This window comes from Microcaecilia unicolor, chromosome 12 (assembly GCF_901765095.1).
Source record: "Microcaecilia unicolor chromosome 12, aMicUni1.1, whole genome shotgun sequence".
NCBI classification, from domain to species: Eukaryota; Metazoa; Chordata; class Amphibia; order Gymnophiona; family Siphonopidae; genus Microcaecilia; species Microcaecilia unicolor.
The window spans coordinates 29,901,182-29,914,040 of NC_044042.1; the positions used below are offsets into that span (position 1 = coordinate 29,901,182).

The 12,859-nt window shown below is 42.4% G+C and overlaps 1 protein-coding gene across 1 annotated transcript; it reads right to left on the bottom strand.

Annotated features, from left to right (window-relative positions):
• Positions 1 to 587: 587 nt before the first annotated feature.
• GPR25 (G protein-coupled receptor 25) lies at positions 588 to 2,015 on the bottom strand. The gene has a single exon (XM_030221686.1). The coding sequence runs from the start codon at positions 1,987 to 1,989 to the stop codon at positions 883 to 885; it is 1,107 nt and encodes a 368-aa protein (XP_030077546.1). The 5' UTR covers positions 1,990 to 2,015; the 3' UTR covers positions 588 to 882.
• Positions 2,016 to 12,859: the final 10,844 nt, after the last annotated feature.

Consider the following 12,859-nt stretch of genomic DNA (forward strand, 5'->3'; position numbering starts at 1 on the left):
ACTCTTTATCAGCCCCTACTGAACCGGGGTCCCAAATTACTGAAAGATTGCAGGCCTAGTAAAAGAGACCCTGCCCCAGAAAACCAACATAGGTCTTCTCCCTAGTCTTAAATTCATTCTCAAAAGCTCTTTCAAAAAGAAAAAAATAGGGGGGGGGGATGTATAAGGCAGCAAACATAGTAAGGACCCCCCCCTGTACACTTTTTAACAGAGCCACACAGAAGCAAACGTGTTATGCAGGCAATGAGAAAGAACTTCAAAACATAAAGGCAAAATAAGTAGGTCACACTGGTGGGGCTGGGATGGGGGGGCTGGAGAGAGGTATTATTTGCAGAGAATTAAACAGAAAAGAAGTTCAGTAGAAAAGATTGGAAGGTAATGCAACAGACTGGGAAAGCTCTTCAAGCAATTTAAGGCAGAAAAGTATGTTTTCGCTCTCTTTATATTCTCACCGTGATAAAATTAAAATCACTTGTAAAAACAAGAATTTGGTCTCACTTAACATTGTCACGCTAACCGCTACAAAGCTAATTTTAGATGGGGGTGGGGAGGGGGGGGGGGTGCTGTCTGCGTTCTTTTCCCAATCACATTTTGCCCAGTGTCACCCATTTGTAAACATTCTGTAACTGGGATTTTCTTTTCTTCTCTCGGAAGTACGGTTAACCCTTGTAGCTGATGTCAGACAAGTACACACACAACCTGACCTAACCCTCCTCCGTATAAGTTCTGGAGTGCATGAAATGATACAGGAATAGTTTGGATGCCATGTATTATTTATAATCAATGAGCTCTTGTTGTTAGAAATCCTAGTGGCTCCCGTTTCGGTCCCCCAAAGTAGGAGGTGTCCACTAGTCACCCCCTGCTAAGGCAAGGAGACCAGTGCTAACCTCTGGGTGGAAAGAAGGCACTACTTTGGGAGGAGAAGGTGATGGACGAGCCGGGGGTGGTCTCTGCAGCCTTGGGCTTCTGGAATAGCCAAACGGGCTTCTGGAGGATCTGCTGGCGGAAGTGGCGGTCCAGGAAGGTGTAGATGATGGGGTTCACGCAGCTGTTGGTGAAGGCCAGACAGGCTGTGAGGGTGAGACCCCAACTCAGCGCCTGGCTGCTGCGGCAGGACAGGGCCACCCACTCAAGCTTGTAGAAGAGAGCAATGCAGCTCAAGGTGTTGAAAGGCAGCCAGGAGCAGAGGAAAGTGCCAACCACGGTGAAGATGATCTTCAAGGAATTTCTCCGGTTCCTGCCTTGCTGGCAGTGCCGGCGAAGCCTGGCCGAGACGGACCAGTAACAGAAGAGGATGATGGCAAAGGGCAGGAGGAAGGTGAAGAAGAGCAGGGCCAGTTTGGTGCCGCTCTGGACTTCAGAGCAGATGTCCGAGCAGACGGTACGGTTGGTCTCCTGGTCGGTAAGGAGCCTCCTGGAGGTCAGGGTCGGGATGCCCAGCAGCAGGGAGATGACCCAGATGCCAGCGCTGGTGGTGCGGATGCAACCCCGTGTACGCAGGGCCTGTGACTTGTGCAGTCTGACGATGGCTAGATAGCGGTCCAGGCTCATGGCCATCAGGAAGAGGGTACCCGAGTAGCGAGTTACACTGATGCTGTAGCTGCTGGCAATGCACAGAGTGGCACCATAAAGCCACTGGTTACCCGCAGCCGCTGCCCCAGCCCAGAAGGGCAGGGTGCAGACGAAGACCAAGTCTGCAATGGCCAGGTTGATGACAAAGGTGTCCACCAGGCGCCTGGAGCTTTGCTTCCTCAGCATCAGCACCACCACAAACAGGTTCCCGAAGACGCCCACCAAGAAAGTGATGGAGTAAAGGAAGGGGATGTAGACATGGCCGTAGGGCAGCTCCTTCTGAGGACATTGTGGAAGGCTGAAGACCCCATGGTACATCGAGTTCTCATCGGTGGTGTAATCATCGTAAATCTCATTCCAGTCGTTTACCACCGTCTCCAGGCTGAGCCCGTTCGTGCAAGGCAGGGGGGCAGCCATCAGAGCAAGCTGGACAGCACTCTGCCCTTTCTGGAGCTGGCCCACACAGTAACTGCAGGGCGGTTCTCACTTCTGTTTTTTTGCTTAAGGCAGGGGCGGGACAGGCATTGAGAGCTGCGTGCAGAAATTATATAGGTACAAAAGAATTGCCACACGGGACAGACCAAAGGTCCATCAAGCCCAGGTATCCTGTTTCCAACAGTGGCCAATCCAGGTCACAAGTACCAGGCAAGATCCCGAGAAAAGTTCAATACATTTTATGCTGCTTATCCCAGAAATAGCAGTGGATTTTCCCCAGATCCTATATGTTGCTCATTGAAACTTTTGTGTCTGCTTAATACATTTTCGCTGGCGTCTGTCAAGGGATTCCATTCAGATACTGATACGTTTATTACTTGATATGGTTAAAATACAAATGTTAAATACATATATACTGTAGTCGAGATCCGTCCACCATTCTGCATTGTGATTCTTTGGGGGGGGGGGGGGTGAATTGTTCATCAACTTAATTGGAAAGAACTCCCCCCCCCCCCCCCAATGAGCTTAGGGGCTCCTTAATTCAGTTCTTCCAGGGGTTTCACGCTCGGGCGGTGTATTTTTATCATTTATTCCGTCTTGCAAGATTTTACATATTCTAGATGCAAACAATTTATGCTCCTTGCTATTTTTGTTGTCGTAGTTTGTTTACATTTTTTTTAAACGGAGAAACCAGAATGCAAAGAGGTCAAAGTTGTACCTCCATTTCTTGAAGAAGCTGCAAAGTTCGTAGATCGTTTCCGCAATAGTGGGTCTGACCCATAAGGTAGTGACAGAATGTGCTCTGTGAACATTGTTATTGCCTAAATTTGAACAGAATTAATCGTTTAATAATTATTAATAATTCATCGAAAGGCAGCGAGTGACTCTATGAACATTGTTATTCCTAAATCTGAATAGCGTTAATAAAGTAACAACGGCTTATAGCCCTGTTCTCTCTTGAAATTGCGAACGAAAGGAATTACACCGAACAAAGGTATTTTTAACAGAGAGCAGAAGACGTGCAGTTCAACTCGTTTCGTTCGCAATTTCAAGACAGAACAGGGCTATAAGCGGTTGTTACTTTATTAATTCTATTCAAAATTTAGGAATAACAATGTTCATAGAGTCACTCGCTGCCTTTCGATCAGACCCGTCTGCGTAAACTACTTTCCTGTAAACGATCTACGAACTTCAAGAAATGTAGGTACAAGTACTTAGAACTCTACACGAAAGAAAGAAAGAAAAAAAAAACAACAGAAAAAGAGACAGGCTTCAGCAAGCCCCCTGTGGTTTTACAAGGGAGTGGCAGCAGATAATGCCCCTCCCCCCCTCCTTCCTACTCACCCACAGGGTTAGAAAAAAATATGAAACCCCAGCTGATGGACTCTTTCGCAGTTTGGTATTTCACTTAAAAGAAAATCACACCTTTCCAGTTGACTAATAACCACATTTGAAAATATCGCTGGGCAGAGGTGCACATAGGCGCCATCTTAATACATGACCTCTTTCCTTCTTGCAGGTGTCCCGGTGGTTTCCCCTTGGAGTTTGCTTGACTGACAATTCAGCCTTCTTACTGTGGCTTTCTTTAAGGTGGTAGTTTTTATGCGGGTGACTTCAGGCTGTTTTGGAGAACTAGACAAAGTGATTCTTACATAGGTAGATTACATATGAAGAATATCATATTAGTGCAGATAGAAGGGGCTGGTAAAAAACAAACAAACAAGCAAATATTACTGTTTATACAGGACCCTGAGGTTTCGCTTCCCCATTTGCTTAAGGAGATAGAACAAACCTTGAGCATCTCAGGGTTCAAAATAGAATGAGAGGCCTCTTAACATTAGGATACTTTCCATGTTACCATTTGAAGTATCACTCAGATATTTTAATTTGTTTTTATTTTATTTTTTTTACTGCTGCTGCACTTAACTAAGTATTTCAAGGTATTGTCCGTAGTGACTCCTAGTATGGAACCTGGCATTATAAGGGTATTGTTAGGAATTTTTTTTTCCTTTTGTGCAAGAATTTGCACTTATCCAGGTTAGATGTTATCTGCTATTTAGACACTCACTTCTCCGTTCTGGCAAGATCCTTTTGCAGTTCCTCACAGTCTTCTGGTATTTTAATTACTTTAATTACTTTGATCGTTTTTGTGTCTTTTGCAAATTTGATCAATTCACTGGTTGCTTCTTTTTCCAGGTTGTTAATAAATTTGTTAAACAACACTGGTCCAAGCCCAGATCACTGAGTTACTATTATTATTCACCTAGAAAAACTGACCATTTAGTCTCTTTGCTTCCTATTTTCTTAACCACTTCATATCCCACAATCCTTCAGTCTCCTAAGGAGTGTCATGAGAGACTATCACATGCCTTCAAAAATCCTAATACACTATGGGCCTCTTTTACTAAACCACGCTAGTGATTCCTGAGCAGCAAATGCCAGGCAGCCCATTCCAATTGAATGGGCTGCGTTGCATTTTCCGCACTGGGAATCACTAGTGCGCTTTAGTAAAAGAGGCCTTATATCAACTGGTTCTCCTTTATTCATATATTTATTCACATCTTCAGAGAAATCTGAGAAGGAGATGCTGGAAAGGGGAAAGAGGAAGGGGATGCTGTGCTGGAGCCAGTACCAAGGGAGAAAGCTCTATACTGGAGCTGCAACCTCCAAAGGGGAATGGGGTATGAGGAATGGGGTTGCCAATTTCAGTTTTGCACAGAGCGTTGGTTAACCTAGAGCTGGTGCCTGTTTCACCTGGAAGCTGTAAGGTATCCCATGCCATTTTTACCTTTCCAGATAAAGTGGCTGACCATTTGGTTAACTTCTAGAATGTAAGAAATTATTTCGTAGAGAATAATAATGGGAAATAAAACAGATAACCGTATCATGGTGTGAGGACGTTTTGAATATTGCGTACAATTCTGTTGCCCAACCTAAGAAAGATATAGTAGAAGTGACAAAATTACAGAGCGGGTCAACAAAAATGATAAAGGGGTAAGAATGACTCCCTTATGAAGATTAAAGGCTCCTGAACTTAGAGAAGAGATGACTGCAAGGGGATATGATAGAGGTTCACCAAATCATGAGCAGGGTGCAACAAATAAACAGGAAGTGGTTATCTATGACTTCAGACTGAATCAGAACTAAGGGGCACTCCATGAAACTAATAGGTAGCACATTTAAAATAAACTGCAGGACATATTTTTTTCATTCAAGGAGCAATCAAGCTGTGAAATATGTTGCCAAAGGATATGGTCAAGGCATCTAAAATAGCTCAGTTTAAAAGCGGTTTGAATAAATTCCTAGAGAAGTCCATAAGCAATTATTAGCCAAGTAGATTTTGGAATGCTATCACTGTTCCCTGGGAAGGAACTGGGACAGCAAGGTAGCAATCCACACAGAGACCAAGTTACCCGGTTCCAGGCTGCAGATTTTGGGTCAGTCCTGCATTTCTGACCACCCCATCTTGTTGCATTATAGGATACAGCACTAATTTCAAGGGGCAGCATCAGGCACTACAAATCCCACACTGCTTTGGTATGTGAAGTTCAAAACCAAGACTGTCCCAAAATCTCCAGCCTTGACCTGGACAACTTGGCATCTCTGAATCTGTTCTTAAGGATCTGCCAGTGCCAAGTACTTTCTAGTGCCCTGGATTGGCTCTGTGATGTTATTTCTGGTTTCTCCTTTAAACTGTCGTCACCTATCATATCCTTTTATAGTTCTGGTCTCCAAAATTGGAGTTGGGGATCCTACCAGATGCCTTTACAGAGATATTACGTTCCTCATTCTCTATATGTTCTCTATCCTCAGCGGTTTCAGACAGTGCCAACAATTTGCAGGACAGCATGATGGACAGGGACAACGTGGATTAGAGAAATCTAACACACTACCAAAGAGCAAACAAGGATATACAAAATTAGAATTGAACTCTAGCTATAGTGGATATCCATATCTATCTGATGTATACACTTTGGTGGAGGAAAAATCTAGAGGAACACTCCATCGTTGATAACATCAACATAAGGGAGGTCCTCGAAATCATCATAGGCAAAAACCTCCTTATACAAAAGTATGGCTACTCTGCTCAAATACTTCAAAAATGACCATGTGAATATTCACTAATCGGTAAATGCACTTATCTTTTATGTTCAGCAGCCAACAAAACACCATCCACGGCCCAACTTTGGCCCAAGTTTCGAAGTACTGCCTCAGGGTCCCTGGTGTTTGACTGAGAAGATAAAGAAAGTATTTGAGCAGAGTAGCCATACTTTTGTATAAGGAGGTTTTTGCCTATGATGATTTAGAGGACCTCCCTTATGTTGATGTTATCAACGAAGAAGTGTTCCTCTAGATTTTGAGGTTTTTCCTCCACCAAAGTGTATACATCAGATAGATATGGATATCCACTATAGCTAGAGTACAACATGGATTAGACCAGTGCGTATCAATCTTTTTGTGGCTATGACTCCATGGTCGCGTCCAATAAAATCATATGCCCCCCCCCTCCCCTCAGAGATGGAGAATAATGATGCACCTATGGAAAGTCTGCCCCAGTCACAATCCCAATTGTGTATTTTACTACCACATTTAGGCCTCTGTTTACTAAGGTGCGTTAAAAACACTTTTAGTAAACAGTGCCCATAGAGTCCCAACCCACAGTTTGGGAAGCTCTAGATTAGGCAAAGAGGGCGAATGAGAGACAGAGCACACACGAAAGACAGTATGGGAGACAGAGAAAGAATACAAGAGGATGATATGGGTTAGAGACTGCATGGGAGAGAGAGAATATGGGTTTTGGGAACTATCAAAGATCACCAAACATCACAGAATAGCAATTGTATGGGTGGAGGAGTTGTGGTTTTTTTTTTTTATCACATGTTGTTTGCCCTGTGGTGGCATCATGTTTTTTCTTTCACAGCAACTGATACTCAACAGCAAGTCCTAATAAGGTCATGAATATCAGGTGTTTTAGTGTTTTGCTGTCTTGTTTGTTAACATTTTCAACTTTAATACAAAAATAATTTTTATTGATAATTGAAAAGTAATATACAACCAATCAATGAAGGAATATCAAAGCAAAAGGAACAAGTGCTCAGCAACAGGTAACTGTGTTGCATCAAAGAATATCATCCCGATTAAACAACTCCAATTTAAGAGACTCGGGTCCTCACTCCATCCCTCCCCCCTTCACCACCGGAAATCAATACATCACGAGCATCCCACTCTTAAGGAATTCAAAAGAATGCTACACATTCTCACAGTCAAGGAGCCCAAAAAAGGGGTCTTTATCACCAAAAACATAGGGGCCCTGTTACTAAGCTGCGTAGGCACCTAGGCGTGGACAACATGCGTCAGTCTGGAACTACTGCCCGGCTACAGCATGGCCCAGGTGGTAATCCCAATTTTTACTTGCATCTGAAAGTATTTTTTATTTTCGAACATGCAGTGCTAACCGGGTGGTAATCAGCAGTGTACACGCATTGACGATTACTGCCCGGTTAACACATTAGACCTTACCACTAAGCAATTGGGTGGCAGTAAGATCTCAGACCTAAAATGGATGCGCACCAATTTTAATTTTGCCGCACGTCCATTTTCAGCCAACAAAAGGCCTTTTTTACAGGCACGCTTAAAAATGGATCTGCATGCATCCAAAACACACATCTACACTAGTGTAGGGCACTTTTCAGCAGGCCTTTGTAAATGGACCTCTTAGTGACTGCCCTCCCCCCTGCCTGAAGCACAGAAAGTCTCTCTGTTTGCAAAAGCTCATGCATAAGATTTCTCCATTGAATTAAAATGCATTTTTTCACAATCAGACAGGCCTTGTGAAGAAACAATTCATACCCACTATTTTGTAATTCAATATCTTCAGTATTATCCAGGAGACACAGCTCCTTGGTCGTAGGTATAGTTTCCCCTAATAAATCATGCAAATGAAGCCAAGGAGTTTCCAAAAGCTGCTTAATCTGAGAACTGTCCCAGAGGCAGTGGATAGAAGTGCTTTCTATATGGGCACAAGGATTTTCCAGCTTTTAAAGATCATTTTTTTGTGCTTTAAGGGGCCCTTTTACTAAAGGGTTGTGGAACGGCAACTCGGAAGTACAGCCAGCCCAATGTATATGCCAGCTGTAGCTCCACCCCCAACGTGTGGCATTTCTAGTGCTAGCGGAAATATTTGGAAAATAGTTCCACAGGGAATCGGGCAGCACTGCACACTGCCCGGTTACTGCCCAGTCACCGCCAAGTTAACACAGGAGCGTTGGCGGTAAGTGCTCCTTCTGAAATGGCCGTGCGGCAAGTGTGAACTTACCGCATGGCCATTTCTTTTTTCGGGCTTTTTACCCACTGCGGTAAAAGGGGACTTGGCACGTGGCAAAAACAGCTGCCATCACTAGCTCAGGGCCCCTTTTACTGCAGCTTAGTAAAAGGGCCCCCTAAGAGTGTGGAATCAGAGACGGTAGAAAGTTCCCAAGACTCTAGCCGTGATTATAGCTCCCCAATGGTAAACCACCCTGCTAATAGTCTTCAAAAAAAAAAATCATCATGCAAGTGGTGGCCTCCTTAAGTCATTTGTGACTTGGTACTTTGCATACAGGGGGCTACTTTCCCCTTTACGTTCACTCCTGACCCCTCCAGAGTGAGTCTCCTGCTGTTAACCAAATTCTCAGCCAGCATATCTGGGAAGGTAAAATGGCCTGAGATACCTTCCAGCTTCTCTGCAGGCTAAAAGGGCTTTGATATTGTAACACGCTTGAAAATGCAGCTAAGCCACAGTTACCTTGAAGTAGAATAACGGCAGGGTTGAGTCAGAGTGGAATTATCTCAGGTATGATTTTTTGGGTGTACAGAATACATTAATCAGCAAATGGAATGTTTTAAAGCTATTAGTTGATGTCCACTTTGGTGTTCAATTTGTGAGAGAAAATTATTACAAATAAAAAATTTGTATCCTGTGCTTTCCCACTCATGGCAGGCTCTATGCGGTGGGCAATGGAGGGTTAAGTGACTTGCCTAGAGTCACAAGGAGCTGCCTGTGTTGGGAATTGAACTCAGTTCCTGAGGACCAAAGTCCACCACCCTAACCACTAGGCTACTCCTCCACTAGATTCTAGTTAAACTTATATTTTTATTTCTTCTTAAAGATCTTAGATTAATAATCAATTAAGTGATGCTATCAATTGTCAAAGTTTTAGTTATATTCTACAATATCAGAGTCAAAATAACACTGTAAATTCTGAATACATTCTCAAAATCACACTTAAAATTCACAACAGTTACTTTACCACACATATAAATATTGTAATTAAGAGATATAATTTTTCTTCTTTGCAGATTTTCATCTAGCAATGATTCAGCTGAATGATTACATCTGTGAACTCCAGCTTCAAATGAACCTATAGATAAGAATATTAAATAGTATCTAAATAAATTCCTTACAGCTAAACTACTTCTTAGAACTGACACTTTAAATGTTTTCTTTTCTTTTACAGGCTTTACAGGCCTCTCCAATTTTCATTTTAAAATTTCTTACCAAAGTAAATATTCCTAGTGTTTATTTTCTGTATTTAAATTAACCCCCCTGTTTAAGCCGTGTATTAAGCCGAGCGGCTTAGTAAACAGGGAGGGGGGGGGGGGGGTAAATTTGCTCAAATATTTCAATTTATGTGTGAACAAGTTTATCTGTGTATAAGCAGTCACTTATCTTTCTCCCGCTCTTCAGTTCTTGCAGTAAGCACCTGTGACTTGTGACAATGGGTTATTCCCAGATCCAGCTCCAGTAAGTATTCTTTTCTGTTCCGCTTGCAGGTACCTACTATCTTAACTCTATCAAATTAATAAAGAAAACCTGTGTGCTATGTCTTATATACGTTTGACCTTGTCCTTCAAGAAACTAACTGTGACTAACCCTCTAAATAAAGGATGATTGGCAAATACCTGACTAACCACAATAAATCAGTTTGTTTTATTTATTTTTCCTTTATAATTTAGTTAGCACACATACTGATTACTGACTGATTCATATACTTCCACTCTTTCTTTTCTTTTCTTTTATTTGTATTTATTATTGGGATTTATTAACTGCCTTTATGAAGAGTTTGCCTCCCACAAAATAGCCCCTGCACAAAATAGCCTTGTAACAAAGTAGCCCCTGGACAAAGTAGCCCCTGGATAAAATAGCCTTGTAACAAAATAGCACTTAACAAATCAGCCCCTAACAAAATAGCCCCTCCCACAAATGGCCGCTAGACAGAACATGATCTGTTTGGGGGACATACAATTCCCAGCTACAAACCTTATGAAAGTGACTAGCTGCTAAAATCACTCTTAAAGACTATTTACCGATACTTCTTTACTGTACTTGTCACTGTAATAGTACCCCTATACTGTATTTGTTCACAGCGGAGTCTGTAACCACCTCTCTGGAACTATGTAAGCCACTTTGAGCCTACTAATAAGTGGGAAAAGGTGGGATACAAATGTAACAAATAAATAAATAAATTCACCCAAGGCAGTGTACAGCAGGTACAGTTTAACATAAAACTTACAATTTTGTTAACAGCATAACAATAGTAAAATAACCAAGAATAAACTCAATACAATAAATGAGGTAAACTTGAAAACAGTACATTGAAATATAATAATAGAACTACTGTGAAACAGTATAAAAAAATATACACATGGGATCTCATATCAGGTCCCAGCCTCATGATGTCATCTTCGGGTGCCTGGGCCAGCTTCCCACCATGGGGCCCTTAAAATACCATCTTCGGTGCACATGTGCGCCTGTGGGAGCCAGCATATGTCAGTGCAGTATGGGGAGCAGGACACTGGACTGAGGGAGTGCCCTGGGGTGGCGGGGATGATGGGCAGGTGGCCTGGCACGGCAAGAGGGCCACCAGAGGCCTGAAGAAGCTGTGGAGTCCAACCACTGGGAGGGAAAGATGAGTCAGCATGTGGGGGCATTGTGGTAGCTGTGGCACAAAGGAAGGAAAGGGGGTGGGATTTGATATATCACCTTTCTGTGGTTACAATCAAATCAGTTTCATATTATATACAGGTATACTACTACTACTACTTATCATTTCTATAGCGCTACTAGACGTACGCAGCGCTGTACACTTGAACACGAAGAGACAGTCCCTGCTTGACAGCGCTTACAATCTAATTAAGACAGACATATACCAGATTCGATCACTATACAGCCTCGTATTTGCTATCAACCGACTGGGCAAACACCTTGACGGTACTATGCAAGCCACATTGAGCCTGCAAATAGGTGGGAAAATGTGGGATACAAATGCAACAAATAAAATAAATAAAAAAAAATATTAAGGTGAGGATGATAAAATAAGGGTACTGAACAAGTGAATAAGGGTTAGGAGTTAAAAGCAACATCAAAAAGGTGGGCTTTTAGCTTAGATTAGGTATACAAGTGGAGGAGTAGCCTAACGGCTAGTGTAGCAGGCTTCAATCCTGGTGACTTGGGTTCAATTCCCAGTGCAATTTCTTGTGATCTTGGGCAAGTCACTTAACCTTACATTGCCCCAGGTACAAAAACTTAGATTGTGAGCCCTCTAGGGACAGAGAAAGTACCTGCATGTAATGTGTTACAGTGCTGCATACATCTAGAAGTGCTATAGAAATTAATATTATTAGTAGTAATTATTTTGTACCTGAGGCAATAGAGGTCCCACTGCAGCTCCTTGTGACTTGCTCAGAGTCACAAGGAGTTGCAGTGGGAATTGAACTCAGTTCCCTTGGTTCTCAGGCCACTGCACTAACCATTAGGCTGGTGGAAATTGCTGAGTCCAAAAACAGAAAAGATAAAAAGAAAAAGAAACTCTAGCTTATACAGAGAAAGAAAGAAATTGAGCTCATAGTGAGACCTGGAATAGCTCAAACTCCTATGCAGCAGGACTCTTAAAAATGTTTTCTGGCATAAAGTCAAGGAGAGCAGCAATAGAGACTCCAGTAACAGATAAATCACTGTTTTGAGGTTCTTTTTTTTTGCAGTCTAATATTCTTTTAAAGATGCACAGTAGCAGATCTCGTTTGTCCACAGAAAGTTTAAAACAAAGCCACTGTTTGCACAAGTCCACAGCCTTTGCATCTGCAATTGGAATGAAAGAAACTGGTCGGCAGGCAGCACCCAACCCCACAGGGCTGCTATTATCAGTTCCATCCCACACCTTCCCCCAGAAGCCACAGCCCACTTCACTTCCACCTGTGGCTGCTTCTGCTTCTGTTGATCACATGCCATGGCCCTTTCTCTTAGGTTCTGGTGCTCACTGGTTCCTGGTTCCTCTGAGCTGTATAGCATAGTCTACATTACCAATGCCACAGTGAAGCCTCATTTTTAAAACCAGGACTGGTCCAGAATCTCCTGCCAAAAACTGGGTCACCTAGATGTTGTGAGAAAAGAAAAACTTAAAAGAAGCCAACACCTACAGAACGTGATCTCTCCACAGGAGAAACGAAAGCCAAATACACGAACAGTGGATCCAAAAAAGTCCTCTCACAAATGGTCTTTTATTCAAATCAATAAAAACAACCGGGTTGTTTAGGAAACACCATTTGTGAGAGGACTTTTTTGGATCCACTGTTCGTGTATTTAAAAGAGAAACTCATACATGATACCACCATTTTATTGGTCCAACTACTGAGGAATTAATTGCTGATTGGCTTTGGATATTTTTGCACTGGTTTGATGAAAGCTAGAGATTAATGTGTCATACTAACTATGAAAAGTGAGCATCTGAAACTTAATTTACTGATCTCTTTCAGAGTAATATCAAGGTAATCAATAGAAATAAAAGAAAATATAATATAGAAAGGAAAATAAGAT

Coding starts and splice junctions, on each gene's coding strand:
- GPR25 (XM_030221686.1), bottom strand. CDS start 1,989: ATGGCTGCCCCCCTGCCTTGCACGAACGGGCTCAGCCTGGAGACGGTG.